The 20845-nt window shown below is 55.8% G+C and overlaps 2 protein-coding genes across 6 annotated transcripts in view; both read left to right on the forward strand.

Moving 5' to 3' along the window:
- The first annotated feature begins 190 nt into the window (after positions 1–190).
- On the forward strand, positions 191–11924 carry TMEM145 (transmembrane protein 145). Of its 3 annotated transcripts, XM_009435676.2 has the most exons (15): positions 193–388; positions 1164–1238; positions 1343–1420; positions 1505–1591; positions 1684–1785; positions 1885–1969; positions 2080–2151; positions 2264–2332; positions 3338–3418; positions 3519–3597; positions 3727–3820; positions 4566–4738; positions 7170–7290; positions 10442–10648; positions 11137–11924. In XM_009435676.2, exons 1-15 carry the CDS (start codon positions 269–271, stop codon positions 11383–11385), a joined length of 1692 nt encoding a protein of 563 aa, XP_009433951.1. In that variant the 5' UTR covers positions 193–268; the 3' UTR covers positions 11386–11924.
- Positions 11925–12411: 487 nt separating this feature from the next.
- The window catches only part of MEGF8 (multiple EGF like domains 8), a 53275-nt gene continuing 44841 nt past the window's right edge, over positions 12412–20845 (forward strand). Inside the window, exons 1-3 of one of the 3 annotated variants that reach the window (XM_063801730.1) lie at positions 12412–12532; positions 12900–13283; positions 20483–20646. In XM_063801730.1, coding sequence (XP_063657800.1) covers positions 13097–13283; positions 20483–20646 — 351 coding nt within the window. In that variant the 5' untranslated portion in view covers positions 12412–12532; positions 12900–13096. Of the gene's footprint in view, positions 13284–20482; positions 20647–20845 lie in introns of all 3 variants that reach the window. The other 2 variants (XM_009435694.5, XM_003953509.6) reach the window with 2 other exon arrangements.

Genomic DNA, 20845 nt, shown 5'->3' on the forward strand with positions numbered 1-20845 from the left:
ACGTGAGTTCAGTTTAGGACACAGGAAACCATAGATATCTACGGGACTCCAGGAGGGGAGGGCTGGGGCGGGGTGACAGAGGATGAACGTCCCCCTCCCACGCGGAGAAGATAGGAGTCAGGTTGGGCCCTCTTGGAGGAGGGGGCAGGGAGCGCGGCGCCCGGCGGCCCCTTTAATCGGGGGCGCGCGCTGGCCAGCCCGCGCGCTCTCGCCTCCATCGCCGGGCCAGTGCGGGAGCCGGAGCGGAGCCGGGGCCGGAGCGGGCGGAATGGAGCCCCTGCGCGCGCCCGCGCTGCGCCGTCTGCTGCCGCCGCTGCTGCTCCTGCTGCTGTCACTGCCCCCCCGCGCCCGGGCCAAGTACGTGCGGGGCAACCTCAGTTCCAAGGAGGTGAGCATGCCGAGCCCTCCTCTGCCGCCCGCCGGCCCCCGGGGGACGCAAGGGAGGCGAGGGGAGCGGGTACCGCCCCGCCCCCTGCCGCCCCTCCTGGCGGACTCCGGGAGCCTCTGGGGAGTGGGGCCGAGGGCGATGGGGGACTGGGCCAGAGTCGAGGCTAAGGGGAGCCGTAGGGTCGCGGCCAGACCTGGGGGTTGTAGGAGGGACGTTGAGGTCAGAGCTGAGCGGGGAGGGGGAGCGGGTTGGGAGAGTCAGAGTTTGGGAAGGGTGGTGCAGAGGTGGTGCTGAAGGGACAGCACTTTTCACTCAGCAGAGAGCCCCGAGCTCGCCGCCACACTCCCGCTCAGGACCGGGAGGGGGCCGTTTGGAAGATTCCCCCGCGCGGGATGGTCTTTGGGAGCACGGGGTGGGGTGCAGGGGAGTGTGGATATTGGGGGAACGGGGTTAGATATTGGCCAGGACATGAGGTGGCCAGGATGAGCATCTGGCCCCTAAGGTCTTTCTCCCCAGAAAGATCCCGGGAAATGCAGGGAGGAGTGTTTGAATGGAGGGGAGGAAACTTGGGGGGGCAATGGAGGGAGAAAATCAGGGCGGCAGGAATCCTGGACCCACAGTGACGGGATCAGGGAAGGAGTTTGGAGGTGACCTGGTCTCCTTCTAGTACTTGGGAAGCCAGGTACCTGGGGGGTAGGGAAGAAAAGTTGGGGGTCTATGGAGTAAAGAGTTCTTGAAGGACTCAGCGGAGGGTCAGACTGGGCCCCTTTTTCAGGACTGGGTGTTCCTGACAAGATTTTGTTTCCTCTCGGATTACGGCCGACTGGACTTCCGTTTCCGCTACCCTGAGGTGAGTCTCCCCCAGCACTCGCCATGCTGAGGCTGGGTACTTCCCTTGGCCTCCAAAGGCACAGGCTGCCCCAGCTCCCGGTCCCCAACATCTCTGGTCTGCAGGCCAAGTGCTGTCAGAATATCCTCCTCTATTTTGACGACCCATCCCAGTGGCCAGCCGTGTACAAGGCAGGGGACAAGGTGAGGGCTGTGAAGAGGGCATAGGGGGAGAGGGGAGAAGGTCGTTGCTGGCCGGGGGAGTGACCCTGTCCCTGCCTTCCCCAGGATTGCCTGGCCAAGGAGTCAGTGATCCGGCCGGAGAACAACCAGGTCATCAACCTCACCACCCAGTATGCCTGGTCCGGCTGTCAGGTGCAGGCTCAGCCTGGGGGAGTGGGCAGGTGCTGAAGGATGAGGCCTTCGGGGCATCAAGGACAGGCTTCAGCCTTCTCGTTTGTCCCTAGGTGGTATCAGAGGAGGGAACCCGCTACCTGAGCTGCTCCAGTGGCCGCAGCTTCCGCTCAGTGCGTGAACGGTGGTGGTATATTGCGCTCAGCAAGTGTGGGGTAAGGGGCTGGGGTGGCCACCTGGACCACCTTCTCTTTGCTTTTCTGCCAACCCCCAACTTGCCCAGGGCCCCCCTTAGGCCTCCCTACCCCCCACAGGGTGATGGATTGCAGCTGGAGTATGAGATGGTCCTCACCAATGGCAAGTCCTTCTGGACACGACACTTCTCCGCTGATGAGTTTGGTGAGCACGTGGGGACCTAGAAAGCAGGCTCTCTGTGGGACACCAGAGCTGGGTGCCCACTGAGGGGACATCCACCTGAATGAACCTTACTCCTCCTACCAAATCGGCAGGGATCCTGGAGACAGATGTGACCTTCCTCCTCATCTTCATCCTCATCTTCTTCCTCTCTTGTTACTTTGGATGTGAGTCTGGCACATGGGGTGTGGGGGAAGAAATAGGAGGGAGCAGGGTTGGGGGAGGTGAGCTGCTCTCCCTTTCTGCCTGTGGACAGCCTTTCCCTACCTTGCTTCCTAGATTTGCTGAAAGGTCGTCAGTTGCTCCACACAACTTATAAAATGTTCATGGCCGCAGCAGGAGTAGAGGGTGAGGTTCCGTGTCCCAACTTTTGGGTTCTGAAAGAGAAGGCACTTGGGGCCAGACACCTGGGCCTAAGAGGAATGCCTGGGGGCCTGGACTCCTGGGTCCTGGGGGAGGAGGGGCTGGGGGCCTGGACTCCTGGGTCCAAGGGAGAAGGGCCTGGGGGCTTCGACTCCTGGGTCCTGGGGGAGGATGGGCTGGGGACCTGGACCCCTGGTTCCTGGGGGAGGAGGGGGTGGGACCTGACACCCCTGGGTCCTTGAGGGAGTATAAAGGCCTGAACTAGGCTGGACACGGTGGCTCACACCTGTAATCCTAGCACTTGGGGAGGCCAAGGTGGGCGGATCACGAGGCCAGGAGTTCAAGACCAGCCTGACCAACATGGTGAAACCCTGTCTCCACTAAAAATACAAAAATTAGCTGGACATGGTGGCGTGTGCGTGTAATCCCAGCTACTCAGGAGGCTGAGGCAGGAGAATTGCTTGAACCCGGGAGGTGGAGATTGCAGTGAGCCGAGATCACGCCACTGCATTCCAACCTGGGTGACAGAGAGAGACTCTGTCTCAAAAAACAAAACAAAACAAAACAATAAAGGCCTGAACTCCTGAGTCTGGGGGAGGAGGGGCTGGGAGCCTGGACTCCTGGGTCTGAGGGAGGAGGAGCTGGGGGTCTGGACCCCTGGGTCCTGGAGGAGGAGGGCCTGGGGGCCTGAGCCCCTGGGTCTGAAGGAGGCGGGGGTGGGGGCCTGGACCCCTGGGTCTGAGGGGGGAGGGGGTGAGGGCCTGGACCCCTGGGTCTGAGGGGGTAGGGGGTGGGGGCCTGGACCCCTGGGTCCTTGGGGAGCAGGGTTGGGGGCTGGACTCCAGATTCTCCTAGCAGGTGAGTCGGGGTAGAAGGTCTGGAGTCCTGAGGGAGGAGGCGGGATTCAGACTGCCTGGATGGTAGTGCTAGAGAACAGTGATGCCCCAGAGCTGCTTTCTATCCTTTCTTATCTGCCCATCCTCCCCCTAGTCCTGAGCCTCCTATTTTTCTGCATCTACTGGGGTCAATATGCCACCGATGGCATTGGCAACGAGAATGTGAAGATCTTGGGTGAGAATGAAGCCGGGTGGGGAGAGGGTGGAGCCCAGGGCTCAGGTTGGGCATCAGGTCTGAGCCTGGCTCTGAGCCGCCCCCTCCTCCCTTCTCCCAGCCAAGCTGCTCTTCTCCTCCAGCTTCCTCATCTTCCTGCTGATGCTTATCCTCCTGGGGAAGGGATTCACGGTGACACGGTGCCCGGGCAGGGCGTGCTCGTGGGGCGGCTGGTGGGGGAGCAGGGCAGGGGCAGGGTTGGGGGGCTGGGTGCATCCTCCTCCCTGACGGCCCCTACCCTGCTGTCTCCCCTCATGGCCTGCTGCCAGGGGCCGCATCAGCCACGCGGGCTCCGTGAAGTTGTCTGTCTACATGACCCTGTACACGCTTACCCACGTGGTGCTGCTCATCTATGAGGCGGAAGTGAGTCCGACTGGCCCCTGGCCGGGCCCTGCCTTCCCCTGCTTTTGGCGCCGCCTCCCCCTTGACCTGTCTGCTCGCCCTTGCCCACATCCTGCTCCTGCTGGCTCGCTCTCTCTCCCACTCTTTGATTTTCTGCTTTCCCATCTGTCTAAGTGATTCCTCCTCTCTTCACCATCCCGCAGCAGCTTTCTTTCTCCTCCCTCTGTCTCTCACTGTCTGTCACATTTGTGCTCAATATCGTGACTAAGAGTTCAGGAGTCACACAGACCTGGATTCCACACCAGCTCTCCCACTTCCTAGCTGCCTGACCTTGGGTGACGACCCCTGTCTCTGGGCCCATTTTCTTCTTGGAAAATTGGGAGGATCTTACCTACCCCATGGAGCCCCTTTAAGGCTTTCTATCGTCTGTATGGCTTTGGCCAAAGGGCTTCCCTCTTAGCCTTAGTTTCCTCTTCTGTGAGATGGAGCAGTAATAAGACCTACCTCGTTGAGTAGATGCTGATGGAAAAACTCACACATGGGAGGGGTTTAGCCCTGTGTTGAGCAAACAGTAACTGATTTATTCTCTTCCTGTCTTTTTCACCCTCTCTCTCTACCTCAATATGCTTCTGTCTCCGTGCCTGGCTCTCCTGTTGCTTGTGTTCTGACCGAGTACCTCTGTTCCCAAGTGCCCAGGGGTGGGGTCCGAGGACCCTAATAGAGGGGAGGAGGCCAGGCTGTGATGGACCCTCTCCTGCGGGTCTAGTTCTTTGACCCAGGCCAGGTACTGTACACGTATGAGTCGCCGGCCGGCTACGGGCTCATTGGACTGCAGGTGGCGGCCTACGTGTGGTTCTGCTATGCTGTGCTTGTCTCACTGCGACACTTTCCCGAGAAGCAGCCTTTTTATGTGCCCTTCTTTGCTGCCTATACCCTCTGGTGAGAATTGGTGGGCCCCAGCCTGTCCCTGCCTCCCTCTCGGGGCTCCCCAGAAGTGGTTGCCCCCCATCTCAGACCCTCCATAGTGAGGGAGATGGACTTTTCACTCAGGCAGCTGTCGCCCAGAATCTGCCACTTACTCACTTTGTGAAAAATTACTTTCACAAGAAGTGCATCAGGTTTACCCATAAAACAACAGGATCTCGCCAGGCGTGGTGGCTCACGCCTGTAATCCCAGCCCTTTGGGAGGCCGAGGTGGGCGTATCACAAGGTCAGGAGATTCAGACCATCCTGGCTAACATGGTGAAACCCCGTCTCTACTAAAAATCAAAAAAATTAGCCAGCCATGGCAGCGTGCACCTCTAGTCCCAGCTGCTGGGGAGGCTGAGGCAGGAAAATGGCGTGAACCCAGGAGGCGGAGCTTGCAGTGAACCAAGATCGCACCACTGCACTCCAGCCTGGGCCACAGAGCAAGACTCCATCTCAAAAAAACAAACAAACAAACAAACAGGATCTCCTCAGGCCGGGTGTGGTGGCTCACACTTGTAATCCCATCACTTTGGGAGGCCAAGGCGGGTGGATCACCTGAGGTCAGGAGTTTGAGACCAGCCTGATCAACATGGTGAAACCCCATCTCTACCAAAAAATAAAAAAATTAGCTGGGCATGCTGGTGGGCACCTGTAATCCCAGCTACTCAGGAGGCTGAGGCAGGAGAATTGCTTGAACCCGGGAGGCAGAGGTTGCAGTGAGCCGAGATCACATCATTGCATTCCAACCTGGGCAACAGAGCAAGACTTCATCTTCAAAAAAAAAAAAAAACAGGATCTCCTCAAAGGGATATCTTGAGCAAGCATAGGCCACTATATGAGGGCCGAGTGTCTGGCACATAGTAAATGTTCAGTAAAAAACTATTGTAGACTGGGTGCGGTGGCTCATGCCTGTACCCCCAGCACTTTGGGAGGCCAAGGTGGGTGGATCATTTGAGGTCAGGAGTTCAAGACCAGCCTGGCCAACATGGTAAAACCCCGTCTTTACTAAAAATACAAAAAAATTAGCCAGGCATGGTGGTGCACGCCTGTACTGCCAGTTACTCGGGAAGCTGAAGCAGGAGAATAGCTTGAACCTGGGAGACTGAGGTTGCAGTGAGTTGAGATCGTGCCCCTGTACTCTAGCCTGGGCAACAGAGTGAGACTCCATCTCAAAAACAAACAAAAAACAACAACAACAAACAAAACAAAAAAACACCCAAAACTATTGTAATTATTATCGTTCACCATAACATAGCAATAAGGTTGGCAGATTCTGAGCCAGACTGTCCGGGTTCAGATCTCAGCTCTAAAGCTTATAGATGATGTGACCTCAGACGAGCCCATTAACTTCTCTCTGCCTCAGTTTCCTCACCTTTTAATGGGGATGGAAATTTTATCTGCTTCATAGAGTCACTGTGAGAGTTAAATGAGTTTATATACATCAAATGCTTAGAAACAGGCCTGGCATGCAATAAGTCCTTACTTCTTATTATCATTTGTTCATTCATTCGTCAAATATCTATTGGTTTTTTGTTTGTTTGTTTTTTGTTTTTGAGACGGAGTCTTGCTCTGTCACCCAGGCTGGAGTGCAGTGGCACGATCTCAGCTCACTGCAACCTCCGCCTCCTAAGTTCAAGTGATTCTTCTGCCTCAGCCTCCCGAGTAGCTGGGACTACAGGCGCATGCCACCACACCCCGCTAATTTATGTATTTTTAGTAGAGATGTGGTTTCCACCATATTGGCCAGGCTGGTCTGGAACTCCTGACCTCAGGTGATCCACCTGCCTTGGCCTCCCAAAGTACTGGGATTACAGGCATAAGCCACTGTGCCCGGCCTGATTTCTTCTTTTTTTTTTTTTTTGAGATGGAGTTTCGGTCTTGTTGCCCAGGCTGGAGTGCAGTGGTACAATCTCCGCTCACTGCAGCCTCCGCCTCCCAGGTTCACGTGATTCCCCTGCTTCAGCCTTCCAAATAGCTGGGATTACAGGTGCATGCCACCACACCCAGCTAATTTTGTATTTTTAATAGAGACGGGGTTTCACCATGTTGGTCAGGCTGGTCTCGAACTCCCAACCTCAGGTGATCTGCCTGCCTTGGCCTCCCAAAGTGCTGGGATTATAGGCGTGAGCCACCGTGCCCGGCCTGTCTATTGATTTCTTATCAGATGCCAGGATTTGGGGTGGTGTGGAACTGAGTTAAATTGAACCTCGTTCTTGCCCCTCAGAATTTCCCTGTCCAGTCCTGCCCCATTTCAGTCTCTGGCTTCTGAAGGTTACACTGGCTTCCCTCCAGTTTGGGACCTGCCTGGGGTCTGCGTGTGTACATGGCAGGCAAGGTGGGGCTATAGGGTGGGGTGGAGGACAGGAGCAGTGTCTTTACTGACCCAATACTTCCCCTTCAGGTTCTTTGCGGTTCCTGTCATGGCCCTGATTGCCAATTTCGGCATCCCCAAGTGGGCCCGGGAGAAGATTGTCAATGGCATCCAGCTGGGGATCCACTTGTACGCCCATGGCGTGTTTCTGGTGAGGATGGGCATCTGTGGGGGGCGGAGGGGAGGACCCGAGGGCAGAAGATGTGTGAGGCTCCTACTCCTGATCTGCTGGACCTCCTGTTCCGAGGTCTTGATCCATTTTCCTTTTAGTCATTCTCCCTTTATTGAGAGCCTGCTTGGTTCCTGCAGTCTCCTCTATTGTGCTCCTCAGAGTCCATTTTCTTCTCTTTTTTTTTTTCGAGACAGAGTCTCACTCTGTCTCCCAGGCTGGAGTGCAATGGCTTGATCTCGGCTCCCTGCAAACTCCGCCTCCCGGGTTCAAGTGATTCTTCTGCCTCAGCCTCCCGAGTAGCTGGGATTACAGGTGCCCACCACCACATGCAGCTAATTTTTTGTATTTTTAGTAAAGGCGGGGTTTCACCATGTTGGTCAGGCTGGTCTCAAACTCCTGACCTCAGATGATCCACCCGTCTCAGCCTCCCAAAGTGCTGGGATTATAGGCATGGGCCACCTCGCCGGGCCCATGCCCATTTTCTTCTGTTCCCCTTTCCCACTTTGTGTCCTGGCTTCTTTCCTCAACCCCCATCCTCTCTCTTTGCCCTCCCTTCCCATTTCCATTCCTGACCCTGTGTCCCCAGATTCTTCCATTTCTCTTCTGTATCCCCACTGCCTTCCCCACCCTCCTTGATCTCTCCACTCTCCCCCTGCCCCTGCCCAAATTCTGCCATCACAGGCCACTGTTCAGGAAGAAGCATCTGGGGTGGCACAGAGTGAAGCTTTTGGGCTCCTGGGTCGGCATCAGGAGGGTACAGCACCACATCTTTTTTTTTTTTTTGAGACGGAGTCTCACTCTGTCACTAGGCTGGAGTGCAGTGGCGCGATCTTGGCTCACTGCAACCTCCACCTCCCAGGTTCTCCTGCCTCAGCCTCCGGAGTAGCTGGGACTACAGGAGCATGCCACCATGCCCGGCTAAGTGTTTTGTTTTTTTTTTTTTTTTGAGATGGAGTCTTGCTCTGTTGCCCAGGCTGGAGTGCAGAGGTGCGATCTCGGCTCACTGCAACTTCTGCCTCCCAAGTTCATGCCATTCCCCTGCCTCAGCCTCCCTAGTAGCTGGGACTACAGGCGCCCACCACCACGCCTAGCAAATTTTTTTTTGTATTTTTAGTAGAGACGGGGTTTCACCATGTTGGCCAGGATGGTCTCGATCTCCTGACCTCATGATCCGCCCACCTCGGCCTCCCAAAGTGCTGGGATTACAGGCGTGAGCCACTGCGCCTGGCCCCCACCACGTCTATTCTTTGCCCTGGTTCACATCCTATCTGACATTCTTGGTGACAGTTCTAATATTCATTAATTTATTCATCAATTGTTCACTGGGCACCTGTCTTGAACCAGTCTGTTTCATTCTAGGAACATCCATATGCATTTACTCCTGCCCTCTTGTTTAATTGTCAGAGCAGCTCCAGGAGAGGGTGGATAATTGACATTGTTCCCACTACACAGAGCGGGGAAGCTAAGGCCCAGAGAGGAGAAGTGACGTGCCAGGGCTCCGTGGCCTTTGGCGGCAGGCAAATACTTTGAACCCTATCCTTCTCCAGCAGACCACAAGGTCTGAAATGAAGGGGAACCAGAAAGGGCAACAGGCATGACCCAGTGTCCCAGCTTCTGACTCCAGGGATCTACAACGTACCCCGTGTAGGGAGTGGGCCCAGTCACCGAGGGAGGGGACAGGTCCCCATCCTTTGCCTCAGAGGCTGACATAGGTACAGACTCGCTCACCTTCCCAGGCTGGTCTATCCTGAAGCTCTGCAGGAAGTCAGAAAGGGACAGAAAGAGGAGAAATGCTGAGAACCCATCATGTGCTGGGCTCTGCACCAGTGGTTTTCATTTCCACCCTCTCATCTTTCCAAGTAGGCGCTACAGTCCCTTTTCCCCACAGCGAGGCTCAGGGAGTTTAATCAACATGCCCCAGATCCCATACTCAGTGAGCTACAGATCCCAGAGGCGGGATGCAGGCTCAGAACCGCAAGCACAGCGCCCTTCCTGCTGTATCTCAGCCAGCTTCCTTCCTAAGGATGCTCACGTTAGCTCAGCACAGCTCCACCGGGGTATCTCAATGCTCATTGCTTTCAGCTCCTTGTTCATTTTTTTCAGCACAACCTTAGAAGAGCTGTGTTAGGTTTCCGGGATATGGCGGTGGAGTCACACCCAGTCCCTGCCTTCACAGCCTATCAGACTAACTGGTACCAGACATCCCTACATTCCACCAATATTTATTTATTTATTTATTTATTTTAATTTTTTTTTTTTTTTTTGAGATGGAATCTTCCTCTGTCGTCCAGGTTGGAGTGCAGTGGCATGATCTCGGCTCACTGCAACCTCTGCCTCCTGGGTTCAAGCAATTCTCCTGCCTTAGCCTCCCAAGTAGCTGGGATTACAGGCACACCACCACACCTGGCTAATTTTTGTATTTTTAGTAGAGATGGAGTTTCACCATGTTGGCCATGCTGGTCTCAAACTCCTGACCTCAGGTGATCCGCCCGCCTCGGCCTCCCCAAGTGCTGGGATTACAGGCGTGAGCCATGGCGCCCGGCCCACCAATATTTACTGAAGGCTTATATGCGCCAGGCATGGTTCTAGAAGGTACTAGGGACTCAGTAGGGAACAGAAGAGTCTGGTTCCTGCCTCATTGAGACATTTTAGAGTCTATTAGTTGCTGTCCAATTGAACTTTCTGTATTTATGAAAATATCCTATTACCTGCACTTTCCAATATGGGAGCTACTAACCACATGTGGCTGTTGAGCACTTGAATGTAGGTAGTGCATAGTGAGTGTGTAGTGAGGAGTGTGACTGACCAAAATTTAAATTTTATTTTGATTAAATTTAAGCTACATGCAGCCAGTGGCTATCATACAGTGCAGGACGCTGACCCCAACCAATCAGTGACAGCTCAGTGATCAGGCCTCTGATGGAGGAAGCACAGGCCGAGTTTTGTTGAAGGGAAAAGGTGAGGGTCCAGGGCATTTGGAGAGCCCAGAGGGGACGCCTAATCCAGTGTGAATGGCTTCAGGGAAGTGTGGTGGATATCAACTGAAAGGGAATCCTTCGGACCCCAAGTTTATGGGGACAGCCTCCGGCCTGACAGTGCCTCTCACACCTGCTCCTGGCCCTGGCCTCAGATCATGACCCGCCCATCAGCGGCCAACAAGAACTTCCCGTACCACGTGCGCACGTCGCAGATCGCTTCAGCCGGAGTCCCTGGACCCGGAGGGAGCCAATCCGCTGACAAGGCCTTCCCGCAGCACGTCTATGGGAACGTGACGTTTATCAGCGACTCGGTGCCCAACTTCACGGAGCTCTTCTCCATCCCCCCGCCCGCCACCTCCGTAAGCCCCGCGGCCCCAGCGCCCGAGGAGCTGCTGGCGCCGCCCCTGGAGTACCTGACCCCGCTCCCGGCCCCGCCGCCGCCCCCAGCGCCCAGACCCCTGAGCCCTCCTCCTGCCTTTCGCACTCCCCGCGCCCCAACACCGCGCCGCGACCGTCCCCTGGCGCCCGCGCCCACCCTGCCTGACTGGGTTCTGGCGCTGTTGCGCACACCCCCGCAGACTCCCTGCGCCGTGCCCCCACCGCCCGCCTTCCGCGGCTCTCCCCCAGCTCCCCGGCTGCCGCCGGAGTTCGCCCCGCGCGCCCCGACGCCGCCCTTTGAGTACCTGGCCCCGCTGCCCAGGCGCCCCGCCACCCAGTCCTTCCCTGACTGACAACGTGCGTCCACACCTGGGGTGGAAGGGTTCTCCGGGGGAGGGGGACGGGCCTTCGGGGCCGCATCTGCCCCCCGAGGGTCCCGGACGGCCTCTGACCCTGACCCCCCTCCCAGGCCGGGAAGCAGGTGGAGGAGACAGCGGTGGCGGCGGCGGTGGCCCCGAGGGGCCGCGTGGTGACCATGGCCGAGCCGGGCGCAGCCTCCCCCCCACTTCCCGCTCGGTTCCCCAAGGCGGCCGACTCGGGCTGGGACGGCCCGACGCCGCCCTACCAGCCGCTCGTGCCCCAGACGGCAGCGCCGCACACCGGCTTCACCGAATACTTCAGCATGCACACGGCCAGGGGCACTGCACCCCCGGTCTGAGCACCCCTGCCCGCCCCTGCCCCATGGGCCATGACCGGGCCCCGGCCGGGCTCCGGACCCCTGCTTTATCCCGGCCCGAGAGCTCGGCCATCCCCGGCCTTCCCGACCCTTCCCACCCCGCGCGCCCAGGTTGGGTACGCTGCGTTCCGCCCCCCTCCCCTCTGTGCCAAACGGTCCCGCGGGAGCCGCTCTCCCCGTCCCCTCCCTCAGCCCCTGCCCCGAGCGGCGCCGGATTCTGGGCTCCCGCTGTTCCGTGACCTCCGGCCCCCTGGCCCCCTTCGAGACCTCTGACCCCGCTGGACTCCGGAACACCCGTGGTGACCGCCGGGACCCTGCCTGTGACTCTCCAGGACTCTGCGACCCCGGGATGGATATTGCGATGCTGGTCTCGACCCTGAAACCCTCCCTCGGATCTGTGACCTCGGACCCGTACTCCGTCTGCCCCTATCTCCATTCCGGGGGCCTTCCCTCGGGTCCCTGGCAGAAAGACATTTTACCCCTTCTTGCCAAAATAAAAAAGGATTCGTTTTTATCTATAACATGGCTTCTTTTGCATCTTGATGGTGTTCAGCGGCGGGGCTGAGCCAGAACTATGTCAGGCTCGGGACCTCAGTGTGTCCATCTGTGAAATGGGAATTTGGAACCGGAGGCAGGGGCCTGTATAACCTGATCTTTATGTTGCCCCAGAATGTGGGAACATTGAAGATGATCAAACATCTAGCAGGGTCTTGCACCGCTCCTTTATTTTTGCCTTCCTTTCCTCACTCAGAGGTAGAGGCGCCCTCCAGTGGCCCATGCTTTGCTGAACCACAGGCACCCAGAGTTTGGGTTACGATCTTAGCACTGCGCATATGTGTATTTCTCTCAGGAGGACGCTGCTGCGCATGCGGTTGGGAACAAATGGGCGGGGAATTTCCCCGGAAGTCTCCCTTTATGGAGGGTTGGGGTTGGGCGCTCCGCAGTCCTCCCAGGGCCGCTCTGACCGGCCGCTCTGTAACTTCTCGCCTCCTCTTCGCCGTCCCTCCCACAGCGGCTGCTCGGCTCCCGCCCCCTCGCCCTCCCACAGCGGGTCTTCCCGCGGCCGCTCTGGCCCAAGCGTCCCCTCGTCTCTCTGATCTGGCCCATCCGGCTTCGGAGGGAGGCGAGGGTGGGTGAGCAAAGGGATTGGGTCTGTGGGGTCCAGGCCCGAGCCCCTGAAGACGGGCTCCGCCCCCGGCACCCGCTCGCGCCCCGCCCCCGGCTGGAGGAGTCTCTCTTGGACCATCCGAACCTAGCGTGTCCCGGCCCGCAGCCTCTATGGAGGCTCCTGCCGGGCCGTAGAGCCCTTCGCCCCCTGGGGACCCACCCGTCTATAAGGTCCGTTTGGCCTGCAGCAGCCTGAGTCCGTAATGCTGGGCACTGTTCATGGGATCGGCCCCCTATGGAGGCCCGTGTCTATAGGGGACTCCCACGGTCCCTAGGGTTCGGCCCCGTCCATAATGACTCCATATACAGGGCCTTCCATCGCTCTATAGGGCCCAGCCCTCGGCTTCCAGAGCCTGTCAGCAGTGGCCGTTCCCTTCGCCGGGACTGCGTCTCCGGGACGTCTTCGATCTACAAGGTCATGTTATGCCTATAGAGGTCGCATTTGCAGGGCCTCACCCCGGGTAGAGGGTCCTCTCCAGGTTTTTACGGCCCGTCCCCGCTCTAAGGGTCAGTGCAGGAGGCGGCGATGGCCCTGGGCAAGGTTCTGGCCATGGCACTGGCTTTGGCGTTGGCCGTGCTGGGGTCGCTGTCCCCTGGGGCCCGGGCGGGGGACTGCAAGGGGCAGCGGCAGGTGCTGCGGGAGGCGCCAGGCTTCGTGACGGATGGTGCGGGCAACTACAGCGTCAATGGCAACTGCGAGTGGCTCATCGAGGGTGAGTGGGGCCGCGTGGGTCACTCACTAATTCGCTGGTAGTTCATTCATGTGTGCATTCATCCACTCACCACAATCCCAGAGCTCGGTTCTGGTCCAGGTCTTTTGCTCTAAAATGCCTGACACCCAGGGTTGCAGCCAACCTGGGCCCTGCCCTGGAAGGCCTCCAAGTCTGGTGGGGGAGATGCACCTACACCCAGATTTACATTTACAAGACAGGAGCATCAGTGCCGGGTCTTCTGAGTAACTGTTAAGAACTCAGGGTCTGGGTCCAATCATCTGGCTTTGAATTTGGTTCTACTACTACTACTTTTTTTTTTTTTTTTTGAGATGGGGGCCTCACTCTGTCACCCAGGCTGGAGTGCAATGGTACCAACACAATTTACTTACTGCGGCCTCGACCTCCTGGGCTCAAGTGATCCTCCCACCTCAGCCTCCCAAGTAACTGAGTGTGCAGAGACAGAGTCTCACCATGTCGCCCAGGCTAGTCCTGAACTCCTGGGCTCAAACGATCCTCGCACCTCAGCCTCCCAAAGTGTTGGGATTGTAGGTGTGAGCCACTGTGCCTGGCTTCTTATTATTAGCTTTGTGACTTTGAGCAGGTGGTTTTCTTTCTCTGAGGTTCTGTTTCCTTCCCCCACAAATGGGATAACAACAGTACTCACCTCATAGAGTTGTTGGAATGAAATGAAAACAGGTATTTAACATGCCTGATGTGTGGCATATAGTAACTGTTCAATAAATGGCATTAGGATTATTGTTGTTGTTATTTGTGAAGTACTTCAATAAAAGCATTTTTCTTCAGTCATTCATGTGCCAGACATTATGTTTCCCATTGGACATAGCCCAGACTGAGACAGCTCCAGCAATCCCTGGTGACTTAGGTCTTGGAGTCTAGTTGGGGAGACAAACACATTAATAGTGAGAGACAAGAGTGGTCTTTGATGGAGGAACCCCAGAGGCCTGGGAGAGCCCAGAGAAAGTGCCTGATCTGGGGCCGGGGAGAACAGAGAGAGGCTTCCTGGAGGAGGAAATGTCTAAGCTGAGACTTAAAGGACCAATAGGAATCTGTCAGGAGTGGGAGGAAAGGCCCCAGCCCTACCCTTCTGGGCTCCCAGTCAGTGGGAGAGACAAACTCACTCCGAGGCTGTTTGTTTTCCTTTTCCACCCAATAAACTCCTATGCATGCCTCAGAACCCTGCTCCAGTGGCTCTTTCTCTGTGAAGACATATGACTTAACCTGGGGTATAGCTGAGATCAGAGGCATCTGTACGAGGGAGCAGAAGGGCATTCCAGGCAAGAATAGCTGTGCAAAGGCGGGGAAGCGGGAGAGTGATGCTTTTGAAGAACTAGAAATCCAGTGTGTTAAAACATAGAATACTGGCAGGGCATGGTGGCTCATGCCTGTAATCCCAGCACTTTGGGAGGCCGAGGCCGGCAGATCACCTGAAGTCAGGAGTTTGAGACCAGCCTGGGCAGTATGGTGAAACCCCATCTCTACTAAAAATACAAAAATTAGCTGGGTGTGATGGCGCGCGCCTGTAGTCCCAGCTTCTCAGGAGGCTGAGGCACAAGAATCACTTGAACCTGGAGGTTGCAGTGAGCCAATATTGTGCCACTACGCTCCAGTCTGGGCGGCAGAGCGAGACTCCATCTGAAACAAAAACAAAAACATAGAATACAAGACAATGAATGAACCAGAGGCTGCAGGGTGGGAGGAGCCAGCAGGTGTAGGGCTCTGTGATTTTGAGCTGTATCCTGAGGGCAATACAGGGGTGGAAGAGAAGTTGAAAGGCAGTACCTGCAGAAGCCCAGGAAGGCCTCACAGAGTAGTGGATGTAGAAGCTGGCCTCCAGACAGGGGAGGTCCTGGGCAAAGGCCAGAGGTATGACAGAGCCTGGATCATGCAGGGCCTCCCTTGGGAGGCTGTGGAGCTTTGTCTTTGTCTGGGGGCTCTGGGGAGCTATGGAAGGGTTTTGAGCAGGGAGAGGACATGATCTGATTTATGTTTTAGGAGATCTCTCTGGCTGCTGTGTGGGGTATGGATGAAGGCCTGTTTCTCGGTGATAGCATGTCTACCTGTTCCCAGCTTGGGGGCCATTCCTGTCAAGCTAGTGGGATGAGAACAGAATAGGAAGTGTGTGCGTGTGTGTGTGTGTGTGTGTTTGTGTGTGTGTGTGTGTGTGTGTGGCAAAGGGGTCTGTGTGCTGGATATAAATCACTCTCTGGCCTTAAAGAGTCCCAGACTGGTTAGGCCAGGTGCGGTGGCTCATGCCTGTAATCCCAGCACTTTGGGAGACCAAGTGGGGCGGATCACCTGACGTCAGGCGTTAGAGACCAGCCTGGCCGACATGAAGAAACCCCCTCTTTACTAAAACTACAAAAATTAGCCCTGCGTGGTGGCGCACATCTGTGGTTCCAGCCTGGGTGACAGAGCGAGACTCTACCTCAAAAAAAAGAAAAAACGTCTCAGACTGGTTGGGAATGGTGGGGCTGGACACAGATATTCAGCCCCCAGTGTGTTCACTGAGACAGTGCTCAGGGCTAAGAAGGGAAGTGGAGGGGTGGGGTGGATGTACCTAGGGAGGAAAGAGGACTGTGCTGCAGATAACAGAGTAGGAGCCACTAAAACAGGGTTCTGAAGCATGCATAGGAGTTTATTGAGTGGGAAAAGGGAACAAACAGCCTCTATGAAGACATGAGGGTGGCTGGAGTGTCTCAGGATCCCCATCTAGGTTTGCCTGGTCTTATGGCACTTTTGACTGGGAGGTAATGAGAGCCAGAAGCAGGGGAAGAGGGGCCTTGAATGTCACACCGAGCAGCCTGGCCTTCCCCTTGGGGTTGATGGGCAGCCACAGGAGGTTTTGAGCAGGAGTAGGGCATTGCCCTCAGGTTGGGTGGGGGACAGACTGGAGACTTGATGAGCTGATCTGGCAAGAGAGGATGAGTTCCTAACTAGGGCAGGGGCTTAGAGGGGTGGAGAGGTGTAGACAGTGCAATCGATGTTTGTGGAGTTTCACCTATAAGACTTGGGGACCAACTGGGTAGATGTTGGGGTGAGGGAGGCTGGGAGACCTCCAGACCCCCCTTGATGATCTTCTGTACTTACCAATGCCTGTCACTTCTTACCTATAAGAACCAACATCTTCCTCTATCTATTATAAAATAAACAACCAGCCAGGGGCAGTGGCACATGCCTGTAATCCCAGCACTTTGGGAATCTGAGATGCAAGGATTACTTGAGCCCAGGAGTTAGAGACTAGCCTGAACAACATGGTAAGACACTGTCTCTACAAAAAAATTACAAAAGATTAGCTGGGCGTGGTGGGTGGTGGCATGTGCCTATAGCTCCAGCTACCGGGGAGGCTGAGGTGGGCAGATCCCTTGAGCCTAGGAGGCTGAGGTCTCAGTGAGCCGAGATTGCGCTGCTATACTCCAGCCTGGGCAGCAGAGCGAGACCCTGTCTCAGGGGAAAAAAAAAAAAAAGATAAACAACCAACCTACTAACTTTTGTATTATGCTCATACTTTATCTAGTCCTAGACTTTTTTTTTCCGAGAGAGAATCTTGCTCTGTTGCCCAGGCTGGAGTGCAGTGGCTTGATCTCGGCTCACTGCAGCTTCTGCTTCCCAGGTTCAAGTGATTCTTGTTCCTTGGTTTCCTGAGTAGCTGGGATTACAGGCATGTGCCACCATGCCGGGCTAATTTTTGTATTTTTAGTAGAGACGGGGTTTCTCTATGTTGGCCAGGCTGGTCTCAAACTCCTGGCCTCAAATGATCTGCCCTGGGATTACAGACGTGAGCCACCACGTCCAGCCCAGTCCTAGTCCTTATAACATCCTCATGGATAAGAGGCATCCTGCTTTTGAGCAGGAGGGAGTTTGGGATCAGATTTCTGTCTGGAGTGGTATGGGGGTTGGGTGGAAACAGAAGACCTTCAACTTAGGGAAGAACTTGGGGAGGCAGATGGTGAGCTGGCCTCCAGCAGGCACTTAACAAAGATGTACTTGTGATTCCAGAAACAGAGCTTTATAGTTTGGTTGAGGCTGGTAAGATTCTGGGAGGTCTGGTTGTGTGGCCGTGCTGAATGGTTCTTCTGCATTCCCCAAAGCATGGGTGGGGTCTGTGTCTGATGTCTTGGGGGCTCTGGTCAGAGCCTGAGGGAGAGCTTCCAGCTTTAGTATTCTGTCTTTTGTGTATTTCTTCATTTCATCATCCAGCATTTCCTGAGCCTTTGCCAAGCCCGGGTCTGGGCAATGCTGCAGAGGGAATTAGGTCCACATCCAGGCCCTGCTCTATGGGCCTTGTAGGCTGCAGGGAGACAGACCTGGACATAGATGTTCCTGGCCCAGAGGAATGAAGGTTATAATGGGATGTGAGAACCCTGGAGAGGGGGCATCTAACCCAGCTAGGGGGCATCAGGAAGAGGCCTGGTGGTGGGAAGGGATAATATGTTGCAGACAGAGGGAGAAGCTTGTACAAAGGCCCAGCTCCCATTAGAGCTGTAAGCAGTGGGGTGATTTGAGACAAAGCGAGGGTCTGAACAGCAGGTTAGGGACCTGGACTTTCTCCTAGGGTGGTAGGAGCCATGCAGGGCTTTGGGGCAGGGGAGGGACGGGGCCAGATGTTGAGTTGGGAAGATCAGAGACTCATGTCAGGGGAAGAAGGAGGTTGGATCAGTGGTTCTGGTGAGACAGGATGAGGCCAGGCAGCCAGGGCACACTCTGGCTCTAAGCTGGCAGGCTGGAGTCATCACCTCGTTGAATGTTCACCCCAGCCTTTGTGGGTGGGGGGAATTATCCCCATTTTACAGTCATGGAAACTAAGGCTCAGAGAGCCCATGGAACTGGCCCAGGATCACCCAGCCATTGGCAGTGGTGGCTGAGTGTCTCCAGGATCCAGATAGGCACACTGAGGGTCATGGGGGAAAGGGCTGGCCCAGGGTCCTCCAGCTGGTCATGGGCAGAGCCAGAGCCAGAGCCAGAGCCTAGGCCTCCTAATTTCCCTCACCCAGAGGACTCCCCTGAGCTGCCTGTTCAGAAGGCTTCTCATGTGGGGTGTGGAATGAGAGAGGCTACCTGAACTAGGACTGGCAGAGAATAAGACAGTGACAGTGTTAGGGGTAGTGGCACTCACCACGATATGTGGGCCCCGTTGTCAACATTTCTTTTTTTTTTTTTTGAAACAGAGTTTCACTCTTGTCGCCCAGGCTGGAGTGCAATGGCATGATCTCAGCTCACTGTAACCTCTGCCTCCCGGGTTCAAGAATTCTCCTGCCTCAGCCTCCAAAATAGCTGGGATTACAAGCATGTGCCACCATATCCAGCTAATTTTTTGTATTTTTAGTAGAGACGGGGTTTCACCATGTTGGCCAGGCTGGTCTCGAACTCTTGACCTCAAGCGATCCACCCACCTTGGCCTCCCAAAGTGCTGGGATTATAGGCGTGACCCACGGCACCCAGCCTCTTTTTTTTTTTTGAGTCCCCTCTGTCGCCCAGGCTGGAGTGCAGTGGTGCAATCTTGGCTCACTGCAACCTCTGCCTCCCGGGTTCAAGCAATTCTCCTGCCTCAGCCTCCTGAGTAGCTGGGACTCGCACCACCATGCCCGGCTAATTTTTGTATTTTTTTTTAGTAAGAGACAGGGTTTCACTATGTTGGCCAGGCTGTTCTGGAACTCCTGACCTCAGGTGATCCACCTGCCCTGGCCTCTCAAAAGTGCTGGGATTACAGGCATGAGCCACCCACCCCACTCCGTTGTCACCATTTCGTGTGCATTATTGCTCCTCATGAGGTTGCAGTCAGATGTCAGCTGGGGCTGCAGTCAGCTGAATGTTCACCTTGGCTGGACATCCAGGAAGGTCCCTCCCAGGGCTGGCAGTTGATGCTGGCTGTCAGCTGGAAGCTCAGTTGGGACTGTCAGCCGGAATGCCTGTGTGTGGCCTTTTCTTGTGGCTTTGGCTTTTCTTTGTTTTTTTTTTTGAGACGAAGTCTCGCTCTTGTCCCCCAGGCTAGAGTGCAATGGCACAATCTCGGCTCACTGCAACCTCTGCCTCCCAGGTTCAAGCAATTCTCCTGCCTCAGCCTCCCAAGTAGCTGGGATTACAGGCACCCGCCACCATGCCCAGCTAATTTTTGTATTTTTAGTAGAGACGGGGTTTCGCCATGTTGGCTAGGCTGGTCTCAAACTCCTGACCTCGTGATCCGCCCGCCTTGGCCTCTCAAAGTGCTGGGATTACAGGTGTGAGCCACCGTGCCCAGCCGGCTTTGGCTTTTCCTATCATGACAGCTGTGTCCTGAGAAGGAGCATTCTACGAGGCCCAGGTGAAAGGTACAAGTCTTCTTATGATCTAGCCTTGGAAGTTTCAGAATTTCTGCTGTTTTTTTATTGGTCAAGCAAGTCACTAAGGCTTTTCCCAGATACGAGAGGCAGGGAATTAACTTTCAATGGCAGGAGTGGCCTGTAAGTTTGATTCCACCACAGTACCACTATATCCCACTTTAGAGATGAGGAGACCGATCCAGAGGGGGTGGGTTACTTGGCCAAGATCACACAGCTGGTAGCTATTTGGTGGCAGAGCCAAGACATAAGCTCAGGCAGTCTGGTTCCAGAGTTTGTGCTTGTAACCATCACAATAAGCAGAGGTGAGACTCTGGATGGGGACAGAGGGGAACTATGCCGCTCCAAGGTTAGGCCTCTGTTCTGGGGGAAGAAGCTGGACTCTTCTCTTGCAGCTCTATTCAGTGTGGGCCAGGGGTGGTGTCACGGAGGTGCTCTTCTCACTGGGATTATGACCTTGACCCTCCAGCCTGGACATGTCTGAAACTCAGGCATGGACAGGAAGAGAGAGGCATCAGAAACACTGTGGATTCTGCTCTGTGTGGCCACTGGGATGGGGTTTTCTCTGTACTTTATTTTCCCATCTGAATGGTGGGAGTGTTCATTCTGATCTCAGGTGACCTTTCTAGAGGTCTGGAATATTATGATTCTTTCTCTGGGCTCCTGTCCCTCTGGCTGTCACAGCCCTTGACTGCCCTAGGTTATGAGACTGGGAGCCCTTTCAAGGTGGGGCCCAGGTCTGACTCATTCTTGAGCCCCCAGCATCACCTGGAGCAGGGTTTGGTGTACAATTGTGGGAGGCTGCAGGGAGGTGTGGGGAGAAGGTCCGCTTTAGAGCTTGGTCCCTCTGTGCTCACCTCCCAGCCCCAAGCCCCCAGCACCGGATCCTGCTGGACTTCCTTTTCCTGGACACAGAGTGCACGTATGACTACCTGTTTGTGTATGACGGTGACTCCCCGCGAGGGCCGCTGCTTGCCAGTCTAAGCGGGAGCACCCGACCTCCACCCATCGAAGCTTCCTCAGGCAAGGTTAGTGGGGATGGGGCCGTGGGTAGATACACCAAGGGAAATGGAAGAAGAAAGGAGGGACAGAGAGTCAGTAAGAGGGCATCCAAGAGCAGAGCACAGGGACAAGGGAAGTTGGAGAGAGGCAAAGGAAGGAGATGAGGCTCTGGGTCCCCCAGGGTGGAAGGGGGCAGGAGTGGGCCACCCTCCCAGGACAATCCCC

This window comes from Pan troglodytes, chromosome 20, assembly GCF_028858775.2.
Source record: "Pan troglodytes isolate AG18354 chromosome 20, NHGRI_mPanTro3-v2.0_pri, whole genome shotgun sequence".
Taxonomy (NCBI): Eukaryota; Metazoa; Chordata; class Mammalia; order Primates; family Hominidae; genus Pan; species Pan troglodytes.

What these genes read in the sequence shown, in the direction of transcription:
- TMEM145 (XM_009435676.2), top strand. Translation starts at nt 269, where the DNA reads ATGGAGCCCCTGCGCGCGCCCGCGCTGCGCCGTCTGCTGCCGCCGCTG. An exon ending in TCCGTTTCCGCTACCCTGAG is followed by an intron (nt 1,239 to 1,342) that starts GTGAGTCTCCCC and finishes TCTGGTCTGCAG; the next exon opens with GCCAAGTGCTGTCAGAATAT. An exon ending in TGTACAAGGCAGGGGACAAG is followed by an intron (nt 1,421 to 1,504) that starts GTGAGGGCTGTG and finishes TGCCTTCCCCAG; the next exon opens with GATTGCCTGGCCAAGGAGTC.